The sequence below is a fragment of the Polyodon spathula genome, chromosome 1 (genome assembly GCF_017654505.1).
Source record: "Polyodon spathula isolate WHYD16114869_AA chromosome 1, ASM1765450v1, whole genome shotgun sequence".
Classification (NCBI taxonomy): Eukaryota; Metazoa; Chordata; class Actinopteri; order Acipenseriformes; family Polyodontidae; genus Polyodon; species Polyodon spathula.
The window spans coordinates 65806791-65827408 of record NC_054534.1 but is presented as its reverse complement, the minus strand read 5'-3'; the positions used below and the strand labels follow the sequence as shown (position 1 = coordinate 65827408).

At 41.0% G+C, this 20618-nt stretch overlaps 1 protein-coding gene across 3 annotated transcripts in view; it reads left to right on the top strand.

Moving 5' to 3' along the window:
- The window catches only part of LOC121321015 (type II inositol 3,4-bisphosphate 4-phosphatase-like), a 320135-nt gene that overhangs the window by 26164 nt on the left and 273353 nt on the right, over positions 1 to 20618 (top strand). For all 3 annotated transcript variants that reach the window (XM_041259931.1, XM_041259921.1, XM_041259912.1), the window contains exons 2-3: positions 214 to 413; positions 7309 to 7373. In XM_041259931.1, the coding sequence (XP_041115865.1) occupies positions 296 to 413; positions 7309 to 7373 (183 nt within the window). In that variant the 5' untranslated portion in view covers positions 214 to 295. The remainder of the gene's footprint in view (positions 1 to 213; positions 414 to 7308; positions 7374 to 20618) is intronic.

The window sequence follows — 20618 nt, the reverse complement described above, 5'->3', positions numbered from 1 at the left end:
TTAAGTGCATAGTAAGGTCAAGGTAAGAGTTAATACTTAAGAAATTACATTACATCACTTAGAAAGAATGTTGAAAGGTGTGTACTACAAGTAAGTCATTCTACTGCATCCCCTACAAGCCAGAAGCCAGCTCAAACTTTTAGATGTGTTGGGCAGAATCTAAAATACTTCAGAAAATTCTGCATTTCACCTTACCTATTTTGTTTGTTGCAGGGGACTTTTTAGTTATCCTGTTGGCAGCGTTAGATGATCTTCTTGGTCCTGTTTGCTGGTTCTCAGTGATGACAGTGACAGAATGAGGTTCAACGCAGCACACCTGGCGTTGCTGGCCAGGGGACAGCCAGGAAGTTTTGATAGAGAAGGAAAGCTCAAAGTGTACCGAATTCCTGCAAGCAATTCCATCAAACCTCAAGGTAAATTTCTCTTTGAATCTGTTTGCTATTACTCTGCTCTGCTTGGTGTACAGTTATTTTCAGAAATGACTGTAGAATAACTTCAATTTGACAACATAAATACCATTTTCAGCTGCCCAATGAAAATCCTGCTTTTTTATTGTTTTGTATTTTGGTGAATGTACACCTGACAAGTTTCTATTCCAAGTACATTTTCTATGTATTATTGGTGCATAAACTCTGGCTCTTTAGCATTCAGGGTATTTAATTACTGGTTGCACAGCACAACTTGGGAAGCGCTGATTTTAATAATAAATAAAAAGGGTGAACAAACAGGAAACAAAATGGCATGATGGTCAAAACAGACAGACAAACAGACATGGAACATAACCAGCACGCCTAGCAATTGTTATTTTGTAGGTCTCTCTTTCTTTCTTTTCCTCCCTACTCTCATTCTGCCTCTGAACACACCAACCCTGTGTGAGAAATCCGTGCTGCTTTATCTACAGCTGTGCCGGAACTCTAACGCTAATTAATCATTCAGTTAAATCTCGGCACAGTCTGCACGTGAACTAATTGTGCAATCCCTTTGCCCCTATACAAATACACACTTTACTCTGCACATGAAGTGACTGTGCAATCTCTGTGCCTAAATACAAATATGCATTTTAAATCACCGTGCTACATAACCCACACTCCATGCACCAATACATACATGCATACAAACAGCAACACACTACATAAAACACAAAATACGCACAGGGGTGTTAGTACCTCACCACAAGCTGTTTTGGATTCAAACTCACAGTAGCAGAGGGGACAAAAATGACCCAAAGTAGTCATTTATATTGTGGTCATTTGTAAAAGTCTTTTCAGAAGCAATACCAGTGGTTGAAAACATAGACAGTAAGCCTTGTAAAATAATGATTTTATTTCTGACAGTTAAGCTGATGGTTGTGGTCAGAAATAGTTTTCTCAGAGCCAAAATAATCAATATTTAACATAGGGGTTCTGAATTAGGACAGAAAAGGTTTAAATTCCTCATGTGAATTGGAAGGCAGAATAGCTTCTGAAGAATCCAGATGAAACGTGTATGTGTTTGCAACTGACCTGATTTCATGTTGAAGCTGGAGCTCTGCCTCATTTATCAGGTGTAGATCCCACAGGTGCCACACTGCAAACATCAATCTTGGAGAGGCTGGTCTCGACAATAAGAAAATAAGGGCCAAACCGCTGAGCAAAAGAAGAACGATTGATCATGGGGCATGCATTCAATATTTCATATGCTGACATTAGTTCGTACTGTTTCATTTGTAATAATGTTGCAGTTTGGTATACATTGTTATATAATGTATTTCCTTATTACAAATTAAAACATGTGACAGGGTCTCATTACAAATTATTTCAAATGAAACAATGAGGTTATTAAATAAAATGTATAAATGCGTGGGGCAGCATTTAATAGTGCTATTTTGGGTAAGAAAAAATATTTTTAAACTATTTTTACTTTGGCTGTGCAGGATGAATCTTACGAAGTAATCTCCCTTAACAAGCCTCCATTGCTGACTATAGATTATGATGCTGTGCCCTACTTGGTCCTCTGACTTTGGGGGGGGGGGTATCAGCTGGAGAGTGCCTTGATTCAGAGGGATGCCACAATCACCACCTGGTATGAGTGGGCTATAGTGCTAGTAGAAAATGTCGTAACATCCATAAACCTGCTCTGTTATGGACATCTTTCCTAAATGTATTGTACTTAGAGCTGTTTTTAGGGACGCTGTAAATCACCCTTGGGCAGGCAATTACTAGTGGCATTAAATGTAAATTCTAGTGAATAATCCTTTGTGGTTTATTTTAATGGTCTACAGAGGCAGATCAAAATACTGCCCCCCTTTTTAAAGTGATTTTAGTTCATAAAAGAGATTTGCAATGTTTCCCTGCCGTGCCCATCCGTGCCTTATAAAGATATCAAATGTGTAGCTGCATCACCCAATGTATTAGACGTGCTTTGCAGCCAGTAGGATGCTTTGACCATGAAGACTCTGCTGGGGTGAAGTGACCTCAGATGTAAAGCAGTCGCCGAAGGCAAGACAGGCAAACAGGACTTTCTTTAATCTTGTGTAGCACCAGATGTCATTTTTGCTCCAGCATGCGTTTCATTCAAAACTGCATATTTGAATCCTGTATTGTGAATTAAAGTGATACAGACAAGCACTTCAACTGTTAATCCTGATGGTGTTTTCCCAGCTTATTAACCTCACCAAGCACAACACATAAACAGTGGAAAGAGGTCCTAGTAAGATCTGCTTTACACATTTTAAGGCAGTTGTTAAGAACCTCCACTTTTAGGTCACACCGTGTAACAAATTTTTTTTTTTTTTGTTCCTGGGTAGTAAGTGTTATTTCCTAATTGCTTATGCCTCAAAAGTATAGAAAATGGCTATTATTCACCACAAACTTTGCTTTTGTGACCAGGACAGTGATATTTCAAAATATCACTATTTCCAATGGGAAAACGGGCAAATGTGTGTCTTTTCGTTCACATAAAGTCAGAAAAAAACAACATATGAATCCAAATTAACATGTATTTATACCAAAGTAATACAAAAATGACTACAAAAGATTTAGAAGTGAGTAGTTTTTCAAGATTTACGGTTACAGTATAATCACATTGTGTTACATAGTGTCATTAAACTAGTCCCCCAATTCTTTTAAAGGGTAAAAACAAAGTAACTGTAAAAAATATCTATAGATTTTTGTCTAGGAGGACATATCTTGAATTATCTTTAGGGACATTGAATTAGCTTTGTATATTTTTCTAGACATTAGTATTGATGAGTGAGAAGTCACCGCTCATCATGTATTTGAATCATTAAATGTTGATCCTGCTTCTGTTCCAGAAGTACTATATTCATTGCAAGGCAGATCACACATTGCAATGATGACAATCTAGGGTAATTTCCAATTCAGTATGTGTTCATCTGTGACAGTAGCTATTTAGTCTGACAGTACTTTATTATTAAGGGGAAAATTATAAATAGGATCACCATGTTCTGTACCACATTGTTGCTGGTGTCTGTTGGTTTTTAGGTGCATATTAGGCCTAGCAATAGGATCACTGTTCCCCCTTTTGTTCTGTTGAAGATCTTCTGGTTCTTTGCATGTATTTTGTACTTTGATTTGTAGTATGCAGATACAGTAGTTCAAAACACTACTGATGAAACACTGCTGCTGCTTCCTGAGGTCCGTCTTGTGGTCTAAACTTTAATCCATGAGACGCACGGCACTGTTTAGTTGTTGGTTTGCCATGTTTATTAATGTGCTTTACCATCCCTCGCTTTTCTTTACAGTGCTTACCTATGCTTTACTATGCATTCACTATGCTTTATTAAACTTTTACAAGGATAATAACAGGTAAGAAAAGTGATATTAAATAATTGGTTAGCACTCCTTTTATAAAACCACGCATGTAGCTGCAAGATGATAGTGTTTAGAGTTTGGTAGTGCTTTTTGTTTTAATTACACATTATTTGTGCAGTTGCAGTGTAGCTATATTGTAATTTCAGTGCAAGTAATACCATTTAAAAGTGTTGCCTTTACTCTGTAACACAGTCACGGGACGCTGTTCTATGGTTAGGACATATGCACCATGTATTTGAATATTCAGGAACAGCACTGTGGCCACACACCCTTAGCCTGTCCTATCTGAACCCAGTATCGACTTTGTAGCACACATAATCTGCTTACTGAAAGCGATACAGTGTAGCTTAACCTGTCCAGAATATCCCATGCTGTGATTTTCCACACAGCTCGGAGTACCACTTCCTTATCGCCCTCCGTGGTAGCACGCTGAAGTGTCAGATATGTTCTGCATTCCCATCATAAGTGTAAGTCCCCCACCCTTGGCTTTCCATGGGGGTGACTCACCGTGGGAGCCGGGCCGCTATACCAGAATGCAGAGGACTCCCAAGGGGTTAGCACTGCTTCCACTTACACACTGATAATCGACTGAATTATTCTGACTAGTCCAGGTGGAGATAAAAAAAAAAAAAAAAAGGAATCAAGGGATGGAAGTAAGACTCCTATTGCGTAGCAGTTTCACCCATTCCAGGTTTTACTACAAGCTTGATTAGCAACAGTGTACAGGTAACAAGCTCAGATGTGTGTCTTATTAAACTAGTCATAGTAAAACCAAAAAATGGATCAAACTGTAATGCAATGGGACTCGTATTTCCATCCCATAGTGGCTTTCTTTCATCATTACAAGATTTATTACCATATGGCTTTTTTTTTTTTTTCACTGTCATTAAATATTGAGCATGTTTAAATGAAAATAATAAGGAATTGATAACATTAAAAACTATTTAATTAATGTTTTTGATTTATTTAATTCAGGAAGGCATCCTGTATATTGTATTTTTAATTCTATATGGTTGACAGAGACAGTGCAGATAATTATCTGGTTTTTAGTCTACACCCTTCTCTTTGGAAACTCCAGTAGAATGTGCAGACTGGCTTCTTGAACTTCTTTCAGTTTAAATGAGAAGCAGCCAGTGCTTTAAAACCTGTTTTCTTACCTCTCATTAGCATAAAACAGTCACAAAGTCCCTTCATTAGACATGATTATTTTTTTCTATAAATTGGATTTGCTTTGAAGAACTGTATCGTTAAAAAAGAAAAAAAAAGTATTTTAATGAGTTCTTTAATGAGTGTTGCACAGTGAGGGGACTTTTGAATCTGCTATGCCGATGAGCAGTAAGAAAACAGGTTTAATGCATTGGTTACTTCTCCTTTATTGGTTCCCCTTGCTTAATATTAGTCTTGTTACTGGATCCATTATCACCTATGGTTCTGATACCCCCAAGCTTTAGGATTACAGTAGTCTCTGTGTATGGAACACTTCCTGAATCGAAGACTTTGGCTTAAGGAACAACCTTGTGGTGAAACAGAATTTTCCCATTGTAAATGCTCCAGCTAAAGGAACAGGAACTTCGCTTAAAAGAACACCTTCTTGGCACAGATAGTGATTCACTGCTCACTGATACAGCAGTGTTTTGTAACCTGATAACTCATCCTCAAACTCAAATTCAAAAGGTTTATTCAATCTTCTCAAAACAGACTTGTCATCGTGAGAGTAATCTAGAGCTGTTGCAGTAGCTGCGTGTGTAGGGTGGTGCTGTGCTAAAATTAGCATATTCAGAATTACTGTTAGAGTCGCTGCTGCATTTTTACTGTATGTAGGGTTGTTTTGTTAATTTATTTTGTCAGGTAGTTTATTAGCCTTAGTTTATTATTATAGTTTGTTAATATATTAATAATTACCTATTGTTTTTCTCTTACTTATTCTGATAATTACGTATTCTGATGCACATGCGTGTTTATTGATTCATATTGTGATTGGCCTTGGCATATTGTGTCTGGTGGTCAGCTCTGTCTTAGAGAATACTTCAGCTAAGAGAACACTTTGCTTGCTTCCCGAGGGGTGTTCTCTCGGCCAGATACTACTGCATTGCATTTTTTTCAGTGGCGTCAAATTTAATACAGAAAAACTGACTAAGAAGGACGGCAAACAATTGTGATTGCACAGCTTTCAACCTGAACGTGCTATTAGAGTATAGAACATATGACAGAAAAAAGAGAATTCCAAATGATTTCCTTTGTTGTACTCCACTAAATAATCTAACATTGAGTAGTAACAAAATCGGAACGATGACGGTGGTTGTGCCTACAGCAAAGCCCCCCGTCCCTATGTGATAACATGCTTCAGATAGCATGAATTGTGACTTGTGTCACAAGTTGATTCCATCATTTAATCTACTTGTGGGCCATTGACTGTAGGAAAGGATCTGAAGACCACCGGCAGAGTCCTTCGGTTTCATTTTGATGACACGCAGCCACAACAATAAGTCATGCATAAGGGCAATTCATTAAGTGCGATTGAGGAAACTTGTGAGATATAAAAGTAAAATAGAATTCCGAAGTCCTCCTTTGTGTGTATTTGTTCACTACAGGCTATTTAGTCTCCTTTTGACTTGCGGACTGCAGTGTGATCCATGACTGACAAGCTCCTGTGCTACATGAGGCCACCATAAAAATCAATTTTGGGGGTTGTGCCTCGCAGTAGATAGGTACAAAGTAATACAATAATGCATTATTTATTAAGTATTGTTATTGCATCTGACCAGTCACCTTACAAGTCTACATTTGATTCTTTCTGTGACTATGTAATCTTGTCTAATGAACAATTATTGGTGAACACTATCAATATAATTCTCATTTGTGGAGTCCCCTGAATATTGCTCCCTGTTCATTTTGTGGTGCAAGAGATAACATGGGATGCTCATAAGTATTTCAAGTCTTAAGCTTTTGCCAATTTATTTATTTTTTCACATAATTGTCAAATATACGGCAGCCATATGTCACATTTCATGTAAGTGTATATCTCTGAATTGCATATAGGAGCTTTCCTTCTTTTTCTTTTTCTTTCTCTTTTTTTTTTTAAAATAATTGCATCTAATGCCCTTTGTTTTATTTTGTCTTTCTCTCCTCCATGCAGAAGCAAGGACCAATGAAAATAAAGTTGAGTCTTGTGCTGCAGTCACCAAATCTCTGAGCTGCAGGGAAGCAGGAACCTTCTGGGAAGTTATCTGGCATTTAGCAGTCTGTCAGACATTTGCAGCTGCTGGCCAGAGCACAATTCGTTTAATGATTTTTTTTTTTTTTTTTTTTTCCCCAACTGACCTTTTAATACTAATGCGTTATCTTTTAATAGTAATGGGTTTTCTTTTAGCTTCATCTCGTGAACACAGGCAAGGGGGCGTCTATTAATCTTTTAATATAATATGTAACGTATCCTATGGCTATGTATGTATATGTGTATTTTTTTAATATGTTGTGTGTTTTCTTTTGCACACAGAGATTACTGAGAGATGGTGTCGGCTGAAAGGGAACCTGCTCTTTTTAATGAAAAAACAGATCCAAGTAAGTCTTTTTTTAAGTTTATTCACGCAAGTGCCTTTTTAAACAGAAAAAACTGGTTTATGTTCCATATCATGCTTACAATATACTATTACACAAATGAATGCATATTACTGTAGTGTAAATTGTGTGTGTGTGTGTGTGTGTGTGTGTGTGTGTATATAGATATATATATATAATATATATATATATATTATATAATATATATATATATATATATGAATAGTTACTTATTACATACTTTTCAATTAATAATGTGGGATGGGGGAGTTACTACATTCTGCTTCTGTTGTTTTGTCTGTTAATGAAAAGAGATGAAGTGCTATCTGCCCCTGCAGCCAGCAAATCTATCTTCTTATAGCTCTAAAGAGCACACATTTTGACTGCTTCGTACCAGTATTTCTTTATTGGTTAATTTACCTTGTTGGAAAATACACAAGTATATATTAAGGTACGGTAGTTGGTAAAGGGGTAAGCACAGGGGTAGATACCTGTAGACCCTTTGGGATTAATCCTTCCTTCTAGGTTTCTGTGCTCATGACACCTCCCATGTAGACTGACCATTATTAAGACATGCCTTCTGTTTGGGTATTTAATTCCTCCTCATGCTTTTGGGATGTTTCTTGCTTTTTGTCATACATGTACTGTGTGTAATTAGGACATGAACTGAGTGCTGAAGCACCACTTCCTCTACATGTGACACACATTTGTATGGTTTTAGTCTCTCCCCCTGACAGTTTAGTAGAAATGTTCATAAAACAAATGTAATATCGAGAGGAAGTTAGGGCGAAGCGTGAGAATTGCCAGTGAATCTCTATATAGCACGGATAGTTTACGTGTTTTCAGGCTATTGGCGCAGCAAAAGTAAATCAGCCAAAATCGCCATTCCACATTTAATTTGTAGCTCCCAATACTCTTAGGTGAAATGTAGAAACAAAAAGTAAATACCTGTCATACAGTAAGAGAAATAAGTCGCCAAATGAAGGTAAAAATGTCCATTCCTCCTTATTCTCCACATATTTTTTTGCAGATTTTTGCAGACCCCAGGCACATTTTTTCATACATATGTATGTTACAGAACATCCAATTTTAATGACAGTTAACTTGTTTTGTAAACATGGAAATATTCTAGGGAACGCACTTATTGTGACGTCTGTATAATTTATATTAAATTATTTATTTCTGTTTTAAAATGGAACATTTGCCTGCAAAAAAAGCTTTCTTTATATAAGTAAAAAAAAGGTTGGTTTACATGGGATTTGAACCTTTCTGTTTGCAAGCGTGTTTCTGATAATTAGCTATACTGAAGGATAGCCTATATAGTTGGTAAAAGATAAAATTTAAACATAAATACATTATTAATATAAATATTTAAATAAATGAATACATAAATGAATACATAGACATTTATGTATTTATTTATCTTGATATTTATTTATTTTTCACTATCGTATAAACAATGACATTTACTACTGTATGAAACAAAAATAAATATTCAACAGTTCTTGTTCAGTTGTATATTAGTGAAGATTTTTGTGCATAAAGGTTGTCATGCTTTCATATATTTTTAATTTTAAATGAAAAAAATATATTGTAATGACCCAGACAATTGTTTTGTTGCAGGACTTGTTGTCTGTTCAGTTTGTCTCGTCTGTCTTTTATATGTGTGTGGAAGAGCAAAGCTCTGCCCTTTTAAATTGGCAGGGATGGGGTTAACTTCCCCTGCCTGCCTGGGTTTATTATGTTCAGGTGGCTGGGGTTGATTAGTTGATTAGGTTGATTAACGATCAATCAGCGCCCAGCCACCTGATATAAAAGGAGGCCTCTGCTTCTCATTTGGGGAGAGGGAGCTGAGGAAGCAGGTTGGTTTTTCTTTGGTTGTTTGGAGAGCTTGAATCCAGTGAAGGCATTGCCCAGCCTGGAGATTGTTATTTTTGTAAATTTTGCTTTTTGTCTTTCTTTGTGTTTAAATTGTTTTGTTTTGGCCCTTGTGCCCTTTCATTTTGTGTTTATTTATAATAAAATAGTTATTTTTTTGAACTGCAGTCTGTCTCTGGGCCTCTATCCACTCGCCAGCCTGCCACATTTGGTGTGAGAAGTGGGATAGCGCCACCTAGAGGCTCAGAGTAGTATTTTTTTTTTTGGTTTTGTGGAATTTGTGGGATAATTTTTTTTTTTTTTTTTGAAAAAAAAAAAAAAAAAAAAAAAAATGGGAAAGAGCAGACAGCGGCAAAAGCAGGAAAAGCAGCAGCAGCTGAAGAAATGTAAGCTGCTGCAGCCACCGCTGGAGGACCCGGCCAGCCTCTTCCCCTGGTGTTCCTGGTGCGGGAAGGAGGACCATCGTTGGCGGTCCTGCCCAGACGTGCCACCGGCAAACTGGTGTGGCCGGTGTGAGGAGGACGGCCACAACTGGGCAGGATGCCCCTACAACCAGGCCCAGGAAGAGGTGCCGTGTTCACCCCGGGCATCAGGGGCCACCCCACTACCTCCAGCACCACCACCTTCACCACCTTCACAGGAGATCTGGGACTGGTTGATGCACCCTGAGGCAGACCTCGTCCACGATCTCCCCATAGTTATCAACACGCTGTGGCGTCGAGATGGGGAGAGGTGGGAACAGTGGGAGGAACAGTACCACCCGGCCTCCTTCCCAGAGGTTGCCCTCATGGTGGTTAATTACCTGGCTGTAGACATGGGAGATGCCCCGGTCACTCCAATAAAGAGGGGTGAGGATCTGCCATCGCTCCCAGAGCCAGAGAGGGGTGAGGAGCCTCCGTCGCTCCCAGAGCCAGAGAGGGAGGAGGATCCACCGTCGCTCCCAGAGCCAGAGAGGGGTGAGGAGCCTCCGTCGCTCCCAGAGCCAGAGAGGGAGGAGCATCTGCCGTTGTCCCCAGAGCCAGAGAGGGAGGAGGATCTGCTGTCGCTCCCAGAGCCAGAGAGGGAGGAGGATCTGCTGTCGCTCCCAGAGCCAGAGAGGGAGGAGGATCTGCCGTCGCTCCCAGAGCCAGAGAGGGAGGAGGAGCCTGCCGTCGCTCCCAGAGCCAGAGAGGAGTGAGGAGCCGCCGTCGCTCCCAGAGCCAGAGAGGGGTGAGGAGCCGCCGTCGCTCCCAGAGCCAGAGAGGGAGGAGGATCTGCCGTCGCTCCCAGAGCCAGAGAGGGAGGAGGATCTGCCGTCGCTCCCAGAGCCAGAGAGGGAGGAGGAGCTGCCGTCGCTCCCCAGAGCCAGAGAGGGGTGAGGAGCTGCCGTCGCTCCCAGAGCCAGAGAGGGGTGAGGAGCTGCCGTCGCTCCCAGAGCCAGAGAGGGGTGAGGAGCTGCCGTCGCTCCCAGAGCCAGAGAGGGGTGAGGAGCTGCTGTCGCTCCCAGAGCCAGAGAGGGAGGAGGATCTGCCGTCGCTCCCAGAGCCAGAGAGGGAGGAGGATCTGCCGTCGCTCCCAGAGCCAGAGAGGGAGGAGGATCTGCCGTCGCTCCCAGAGCCAGAGAGGGGTGAGGAGCTGCCGTCGCTCCCAGAGCCAGAGAGGGGTGAGGAGCCGCCGTCGCTCCCAGAGCCAGAGAGGGGGGAGGAGCCGCCGTCGCTCCCAGAGCCAGAGAGGGAGGAGGATCCGCCGTCGTTCCCAGAGCCAGAGAGGGGTGAGGAGCCGCCGCCGCTCTCAGAACCCGAGAGGGAGGGGCCGCCGCCTCCGCCACCAGAGGGAGCCGGGCCGCCGCCGCCTCCGCCACCAGAGGGAGCCGGGCCGCCGCCGCCTCCGCCACCAGAGGGAGCCGGGCCGCCGCCGCCGCCTCCGCCACCAGAGGGAGCCGGGCCGCCGCCGCCTCCGCCACCAGAGGGAGCCGGGGCCGCCGCCGCCTCCGCCACCAGAGGGAGCCGGGCCGCCGCCGCCTCCGCCACCAGAGGGAGCCGGGCCGCCGCCGCCGCCTCCGCCACCAGAGGGAGCCGGGCCGCCGCCGCCGCCTCCGCCACCAGAGGGAGCCGGGCCGCCGTCGCCGCCTCCGCCACCAGAGGGAGCCGGCCGCCGCCGTCGCCGCCTCCGCCACCAGAGGGAGCCGGGCCGCCGCCGTCGCCGCCTCCGCCACCAGAGGGAGCGCCTCCGCCACCAGAGGGCCCGGGCCGCCGCCCTCCGCCACCGCCACCAGAGGGAGCCGGGCCGCCGCCTCCGCCTCCGCCACCAGAGGGAGCCGGGCCGCCGCCTCCGCCACCAGAGGGAGCCGGGCCGCCGCCGTCGCCGCCTCCGCCACCAGAGGGAGCCGGGCCGCCGTCGCCGCCTCCGCCACCAGAGGGAGCCGGGCCGCCGTCGCCGCCTCCGCCACCAGAGGGAGCCGGGCCGCCGTCGCCATGCTACCTTGGAGATTCGGGGCCCCCTCAACCAAAGAAGGCTTGGGGGCTCCGACATCAACCCCGCCCACCACCACCCACCATAACAGCCCACCCAAGGGACATAATTGGACTCTTGGGGGGAGGGGGGGTGGGGGGAAGGGGGGAGTTGGCCGATTGCGGCCGGTGTACGTTGTACATGGGGGGAGGTGTGTGGAAGAGCAAAGCTCTGCCCTTTTAAATTGGCAGGGATGGGGTTAACTTCCCCTGCCTGCCTGGGTTTATTATGTTCAGGTGGCTGGGGTTGATTAGTTGATTAGGTTGATTAACGATCAATCAGCGCCCAGCCACCTGATATAAAAGGAGGCCTCTGCTTCTCATTTGGGGAGAGGGAGCTGAGGAAGCAGGTTGGTTTTTCTTTGGTTGTTTGGAGAGCTTGAATCCAGTGAAGGCATTGCCCAGCCTGGAGATTGTTATTTTTGTAAATTTTGCTTTTTGTCTTTCTTTGTGTTTAAATTGTTTTGTTTTGGCCCTTGTGCCCTTTCATTTTGTGTTTATTTATAATAAAATAGTTATTTTTTTGAACTGCAGTCTGTCTCTGGGCCTCTATCCACTCGCCAGCCTGCCACAATGTGTTACATGTATTATAAGGGGAACGGGACGGATCACGTCGTTAGTGAATGGGGAGAATGTCTGTTGTTGTTTACGGGGGTTGCAGAACATTTGAGAATTCAACACAATCTCCCTGAGTTAGGGTTGCTATCTGGGAATTGGCATCTGTGACCGTGTGGCAGGAATTAACAAGCCCGGATGCCCTGAAGTCTGGTTTTTAAGTGAAATGCATAAGAAACACCAACCTTCCTATAATATTTTCTGTGACATACATTAGTTGCTTAAACGATTTCCATTATCTTATGTAGAAAAATGTACTGTTTAGTACTGATATGTACTTTCTACTTTGTCCCCAGCATTTGAATAATGCTGAAGACAACGAACATACCCACGTGATGTAAATAATCCAAGTGAGGGGTTTCAGTCATGTGACCCCAGCAGGCCTTCAGTCACAGGAATTAGAAAGATTTAATTTGTGATGTGCCGGATACTTGGAATGTGTGACCCCTACTGTGCACCACCAATGAGCGAGCACATGTGATTTGACCAAGATTTTTTTTTCCTTTTAAGAAAACATGCTTACTGGTACATGTTATTAAAAAAAAAAAAAAACATAAATAGTTTGTTACTAAATACAGTACTAATATGAATTGTATACAGTATTTTTATGTTTGTATATAAGCGTTTAACATATTTCGTTAAATAGACTCACAATTAAAACAATGTATATGACATATTTAGTATAAGAGTATCGGGTATAAAAAAAAAAAAAAAAAAAAAAAAAAAAACTTCTGTTCTACGAAGCATCATTAACTAGAATCTGTATATTTCCTATAAAACCAGCTTCAGTGAGTGACAGCTAAACAGTTAAGCTAAGGAGACTACTAAAAATGAATGTGGCAGATTGCTGCTGTACATATTTAGCACTGGTCGTCGAGTTGCTGATGGAGAGACCGCAGCCGCTGCCAGAGAGTCCCACGCCGCCAGAGGGAGAGTAAACTGTGCTGCCAAACAGAGAACATTCTATGCTGCCAGTGCCAGGGCATCAGATAGAGAGACCAGCATCGGCAGAGTGCCCAGTGCTACCGCCTGAGAAAGAGAACCCCGCGCCACAGTTGCCGCCAGAGAGCTCCACTCCACAACTGCTGTCTGAGAGAGACAGTATTCTGCGCTGCCTGGGAGAGCGTGCCCCACACTGCCAGTGAGAGCACGCCGCGCTGCTGCCAGTGAGAAACTGCACAGCCACGTTAGCGAAAGATTACCTTCTTCTGCCCGGAAGAGACTGTCCTGTGCTACCAGAGAGAGAGCCCTGTGCCGCCTTAGCCCCAGAGAGAAGCAAATGATTTCAGTTTTTAATGGACTGAAGGAAGTAGTCTGGAAGTAGACTGACAGGAAGTATCGGCGTGCCATCCAAAACTGGATAGCAACCAAGCAAGCTGATATATACGGCTGGCAAGGTCAGGGGTAAAGGAAGGGAATGAAAAGAAAATCTGGGTGTCGTCAACAAAGAAATGATGGGGGTGAGTTTTATAGGGAGAATAGCAAGGGTCCAAGACAGAGCCCTGGGGGACATTAACAGTCAGAAGAGAGGGGAGGAAGTGAGGCTATTGAAAGCAATAGCAGAGGTGCGTGCAGATCGGCATAATAATAATAATAATCTTTATGTAGTCCTTTCCTAGTGGACCACCATCACAAAGCGTTTTACAAGATACGAGACTATTGTGTGTGAACTATGCATCAGCTGCAGAGTCACAAGAACATCTCACCCGAAAGACAGAGCACAAGGAGGTTAAGTGACTTGCTCGTGGTCACACAGTGAGTCAGTGGCTGAGCTGAGATTTGAACCGGGTACTGAGCCCGTTTCTTTAACCACTGGACCACACAGCCTCCTGATGAGTGCAACCAGTCAAGGGGTGTGCCAGGACCCGTCCGTTGCTGTCCTCCACCCTGGCAACCACACAGGCTGCCACACCAGGACCAGGTCAGTGTAACAGTGGGTCAATTTGGTTTGGAACTGGACACGGGGGGGGGGGGGGGGGGGGGGGGTAAATATTTGGTTTTCATACAGTTGCAATTACGGTTTTTAAGTTGTTCTAACCAAAAGCTAAATCAATCAACAAAGGACTCCCTAGTCAAACTGTTTGGATTTCGTTTCCCCTTGAACACTTCTCATACTTGGGATAAGTTACATATAATTGACAGTTACTTTATTCCATCAGCAACACTAAATGTGTTTGTGCTTTGGGATATTTAATGTGTTGCTCTGGAAATCACTGGGGGGGAAATCAGCTTTTTCTGTTTTTGCTATAGTTGAAATCTTTTTTTTTTTTTTAATGATATGTTGATGTAGCATTCTGTTTAACACAAGTCATGTATTTATAGTGATAGCAGGCTTCCACCTCTCCACTAAGCAGATTCCAGACTTTTAATTCTTCACATAATAAAACTCGGCAAGCTGTTTTAAGCACAGCGCTAACATTTATATACAAGTTGAGGTATTAGCAAATGTATAGTTATGTCTTTAAAGTGCAGTGGGACCAAATTGCCTTTTCTGAAGAAGGAATGCATTACAGGTCAGATTAACTGCACTCAATGTTTCCAGATTAGATAAATGAGTAAAGCCAGCTGGAGTTGTCACTAAAACTTGAGTTGTCTTTTCAGCTTGACATAAATTACACGCGTTCATTGTATATCATTGCATGGTTACTAATGTATTCTTAACAGCTGCAATGAGACATCGGCTTTTCGCTGGAGAAAACCTTCCTGTCAAACAGTTACGTGCAAGGCTGAAACAATACTATAATAAAGTAATGTTTAGAAATGTTTATTCAGGCTTTGTTTATCAAGAAGTGAGATCGGTTTAGTTCTGATATTTTTGTGGCATCTATGTTAAAACGTAATTGAATCGGAGATGTTTATTATCCCTTAAAAAGTCCAGACCTCCTCCTCCAGCTAGGCTTGTTAAAGTGATGCCTAGGTCTGATTGTTCAGACTGTTTCAGTGATTTTGGGTTATTATTATTATTATTATTATTATTATTATTATTATTATTATTATTATTGATTTATTATCTGAACTCTTGAGTCTCCAGAGCTACCAAGACTGATTTAAAAATGGAAGGTGAATTGTTTCCTCCCTGTGGCAATGTTGCCCCGCCCCTGTGTGTATTTCAGTGTTGTATGTTACATGTTGTGTGTTAATGTTGGTGTATAGTCATTGGTACACTGGATATAAATGGGTCTGTGTAACACAAGTGTTTAAAATGTATGTTTGTATTTAGGCATGAGGATTGCACAGCACTTCACATGCAGGTAAAATGTAGTAATATGTGCGCACGCAGAATTGCACTTATTAATTCACGTGCAGGTGAGACTCCAATTGAATGATTGCTTAGCAATCGAGTGTCGGTACAGGTGCATAAAAGCAGCATGTTTTCACTCACTCAGGGTTGTGTGTTCAGTGAGTGGAGAACGGGATTGGAGATGGAGGTAATAGTAAGTAATAGTTATAGTAAGAACAGCTCATCATGTTTGTCTGTGTAGTTCGTTTTGTTTTGTCTCTTTATTTTGGCGAAAGTGCCGTGACCCCTGTCTAGTTTGTCTTTCAACCTTTTATTTTTTGTCTGTTTAATTTATTAAATGCTGAGCGAAAACAATCGCTCAGCTTCACCAAACTCCACCTCTCTGTTTATTTTGTGTTGCGTTTCTGGTCTGACGTCACCCACTGTAGCCATCTTTGTGCCACTCCCTCATTAATTTAACAACAGTCCAGTTTCATTTGAGGTCATACAGTTTCTTTGAGCTGGAGTTTTCAAGACATACCTGAGAACTGGGCTCTGTTAGTAAAAGCCCGTTTGATACTATCTATGAATACTGGTAACAGCCAAACTTGTAATCTTAGACACAAAGGTAGTTTTAGCTGTAGGGATACACGCTTCATTCCCACGAAACATGCTTACCATTATGTCACTCTTATGGATGCTTATGTCACTACACACATCAGTAGAAGGTTGCATGTGGCATTTTAAAATGGGTGTTATCACATTAAGTTTTATGCTAGGCTTTTACAGGAACCCCCTGCTACTTTTTAAGTGGGATGAGAAGAAAAAATTCTTCTTTTAATATGTGAGAATTATTTTTAAAACACTATGGTGTGATGTTTTTATTTGACTGAGTGCAATGTTAAATAGTAGTTTCAGTGTTTCTCATTTTTCACATATGATGTCCTTGTGTAATCGCTAATCTCTGAGGCATCTTTTATGGGGTACTGTGCTGTAGCTCTTGCATTATTTGTATTGACTAGCTCTGATGTACTGTGTAAAGCACTTTCAGTTGACTCTGTCCCGAAAGTCACTATATAACATTTATATGTGCATCATTAAAGGTTACATAGTAACTATAGTAAATAATACAGGAAACATTTTAACTGAAGACAGTGGAAAGTTTATTTTTGTAATACGACATATTCTACCATTCAGTGTATTATAGTTATGGACAAGTTACACTGACTCTAACTATACTGTGAATGCATTCAGCCTTTACTATGTTAATCCTACTTTACTGATTCTGATAGATCAGTGAAAGGTGTTGCCATGATGCTTCCAGGCACCATGTCTATCTGATATTTTTTATTCATAATTAATATTTAATTTCAAACAATTTGTGTACTTATCCTGTTAAGGTTTGACTTGAGTTTAAAAGAGAATGTGTTTTTTGAGGGCTTTAAAGTCTGCAGACTAAAATATGTCTTTCAAAAATATTTTCAACAAAGAAATAAAACTTCAGTCTGGAATACAAGTCAAGTGTGGTGGAGGCTGTTATTGTGTACAAATAATTAAATTATATATGTGCTATACATTAATTACATGACATACATTACATTATATATGTGATTTACATTCTATGAAATTCTATTAAAGCATAAAAAGGATTACAAAATAATTTTGGTGAAGCTGTAATTCATTAAAGTATTAGGCATCACTAAGAAGGTTTTTAAGGCAGCCCTTGCTGCTAGAAATGCTGTAAATGTGGCTTGTGAATTTCTAGAGTATATGTGTGGCTAGCTGAAAGCTCCAGCAATCTTGTTCCCTCCACTGTAAGCCATATTTAACATCCAGGGCGCTTCCTAGTGTTTTAATTTGAAGGCGATTTCTCAGCTTTGTCTTCATGCTACTGGCAGTGCTGATTATTCTTTCTACTGTTGCATTAGATATGGGTAGCTTCCACATAGCCAATGCAAGTAAACACACATGACAGAATCTTCTGATGAGAGGTGTGGGAAAGTGGGTTGATGACCATAGAGACTGGTAGTGGACGAATTGCAACCTTGATTGTAATACTACCAAAACTACTAACTTAACAAATAGTTTAAAATAAATAAATAAATAAATACCAATTTAAAAAATTACAAAAAGTTTTCACGTGTTTTAAAATGTACATTAGTAGCAAACAGCTAGCAATCTCAATATTTTAAATTGAAATGGAGAGTAATTGTGAAAAGTGCGGTTACAGATGGACGGAATAAGTGAGTAACATATAAATTACTTTTTAGAACATTAATAAATAGTTTTAAAAGACACCAATACGTTTTAAATATAATGCATGAACAGCAAAGTGTTATAAAACAGTATGTTCACAAATAGAACCTTTTTTTTTGAGTGTCTGCTAGTCAACTGTATATTGTTTACTTATTTTATCTGTCAGAGCATCATGCCATTTTAATACATTAGTACAATGTGAATATGATAAAGATATACATTTTGAACTTGATTTAGCCATGTTATGCCATTCTGGTAGAAATAGCAAGTGCATACTGTTACTAATAGTTGCAGGACATGAAGCTACACAAAGAGTTGAATAGTTTTTTTTTTAACCTCTTGTCTTGTACTTTCAACTCTGACTCTCGCTGCAGTAATTTACTTTTCCTTTTTTTCTGACTCTACCTTTGTTTAAATCATTAAAAGAAGGAAGTTTTGCGGAAAACAATATCTTATTTAGTGTTTGATCCACCACTGTTTATATCAATTGACTGTAGAACGCTGTGCACTAGCTGCAAGAACTGAAGGTTTTGCCTTCAGTTTGATGACTGTTGTGTGGCATTAGGTCCAGTCTACAAGAATTTGCTATACTACATAACATGTATTACCATATATGTTTTTCTCATTAAAAACTGTGAAATTGTTAGATCTGAATTGATTTAGGATCATGTTAATTAGTTTAAAACAAAATGTAAATACTTTTTTTTTAAACAGTCAGACTTTATATATCTTACAACCAGTTATCTCGAGATTTAATGGCTTTACTGATGTTCCTAGACCTGAAGGGAAACTAATCTTTTTTTTTCTTTCTTTCTTTTTTTTTTAGACTGAATAGTTCATGGACAACTCATTATTTAAATCAACAAATCAGTATAGATAATTGTACATGCTAAAATCTATTCATATACCCAAAGGCTATTTGCCATTATTATTATACTTTGTTCTAACCAGCTTTTTGTTGTCCATGTAGTGCTTTGCTGCCAGCCTTACTCACAACAGTTGGCCTGTACATGCTCCCCAGGCATCTAAAATCCATTTAACCGTTGTCAGCATTGTCTGGCTTGTCTGACTGAACCGCTGGAGGACACTGCATATATTAAGATGTTATAGCTAATACAATGATTACACTTTCATTCGATGTGTTGGCTTCCCATTTGAAAGAAATACATCATTTTGCAGACATGCATTTTAATTATGACACTGTATCTGGTACATACAATCGCGCTGCTTTATCGGGAGATGCAGAAATATCCTGAATAAGCGGCTGTCCCAATTAAACGAGAGGTACTTGTATTCAGAATTTACGAAATACACAAGAAAGGAGAAGTATTTTTTACTGTTTTTTTGTATTTCTAAATGAAAATAAAAAGAATGAAATCACATCTTATCACAAGGCGAGACACCGGCGATGTTGACACGCCAACTTTATTTGCAACTAGCCTGAGAAACCGCAGGAGACTCCAGCTCCTTCAAGAGTTCAACCCAGTTTACGGCGCTGCACTACGCTACGTGAACCTGTCTTGCTTACAAAGTGATCTCCGTTCATCATTTGAAAATACTGTATCCCAGTTATACAAAGTGATGTCCCAATTAAACAACATAAATAGCATTAGGTAGAACCGTCTCCCAGAGTTCTGTCCCATTTAAGCAGAAATCCTGAAGGCAAAGGTTCAATTAAGAGTTGATCTACTAAGCGACTGTAATACATTATAGATAAGATTTATTGTTTTTATTCTTTGTAGGAAAATGGAAACAGGGAGATCTATTCAATTCTTCATAGGCTGTGAATAAAGAAGAAATCACTGCCTCTTGCCAAAACTTCTTCAGTGCACTTGCCACATGTGAAAATTAAAACTGGTTTTAATTAACCTTGTGAAAACAGAATACCTTATTAGCCTGTTTCATCTCACATTTAATATCTAGGGAAAGTGTCATCTGAACACCACCAGTCAAGTGCATGCTACGCTTTCAGATCCAGCCAAGTCAGGGGATTAAATGAATATGCTTGCTTTAACATCTGCCTCAGTTTTCACTCTCTTGCATTGCAAAGAACATGTAGCTGCAGAAGCAGCAGCAGCATCCTGGCTTCTGCCTCAGTTCATTTTCTCACACAATAAAAGAATTGGAATTGGATCCAGCGATTTTAAAAAGGAGGAACACCTGCGTTGAGAAATGAAAATAAAAAGAAAACTTTGGCTTCTTTGTAACTAATTCCTATTAAATGGCTGCATCAGGGGGATTTTAAATGCAGAATATATATTTGACATATTTCAAAGACATTAATAATGTATTTTATTAAACATATAGTGCACTAGAAGAGATATTTAAGCCTCCCAGTCACTTACTCCTGACAGTAATAATTTTCCATAAAGCCCCTCGACCCCATATCGGTTGATGATTTTGTAGCTGATTTATATGGAACCATGCTGGTATCAAAGTCGTTTCCGCACTGGCTGCCAGTCGCACACACCTCCACCCCCCAACCCGTGGGGGGGTGTTCTTCAGCCAAGCCAGATTGAAGGATGTCAGATCTGTCCCCACAAGCTTTGAGCTGATTCAGCTCAAAGCTAACAAATTTCTTTGAAGCATAATGAATGCACACAAAGGTAGAGGTCCTTTGAGTGCTAATAACAAATTCCTCACACTGTCTGCCAAAACTTTGGAATTGGATCCTTAACTGACATTATTTATTTAAATTAATTTTATTGCCCCTGTGTACTAACAGCTTATAAACTTGCATCTTGCATAATGAAGACTATTCAGCACGAAAGAGGACTGAATTCAATTAAG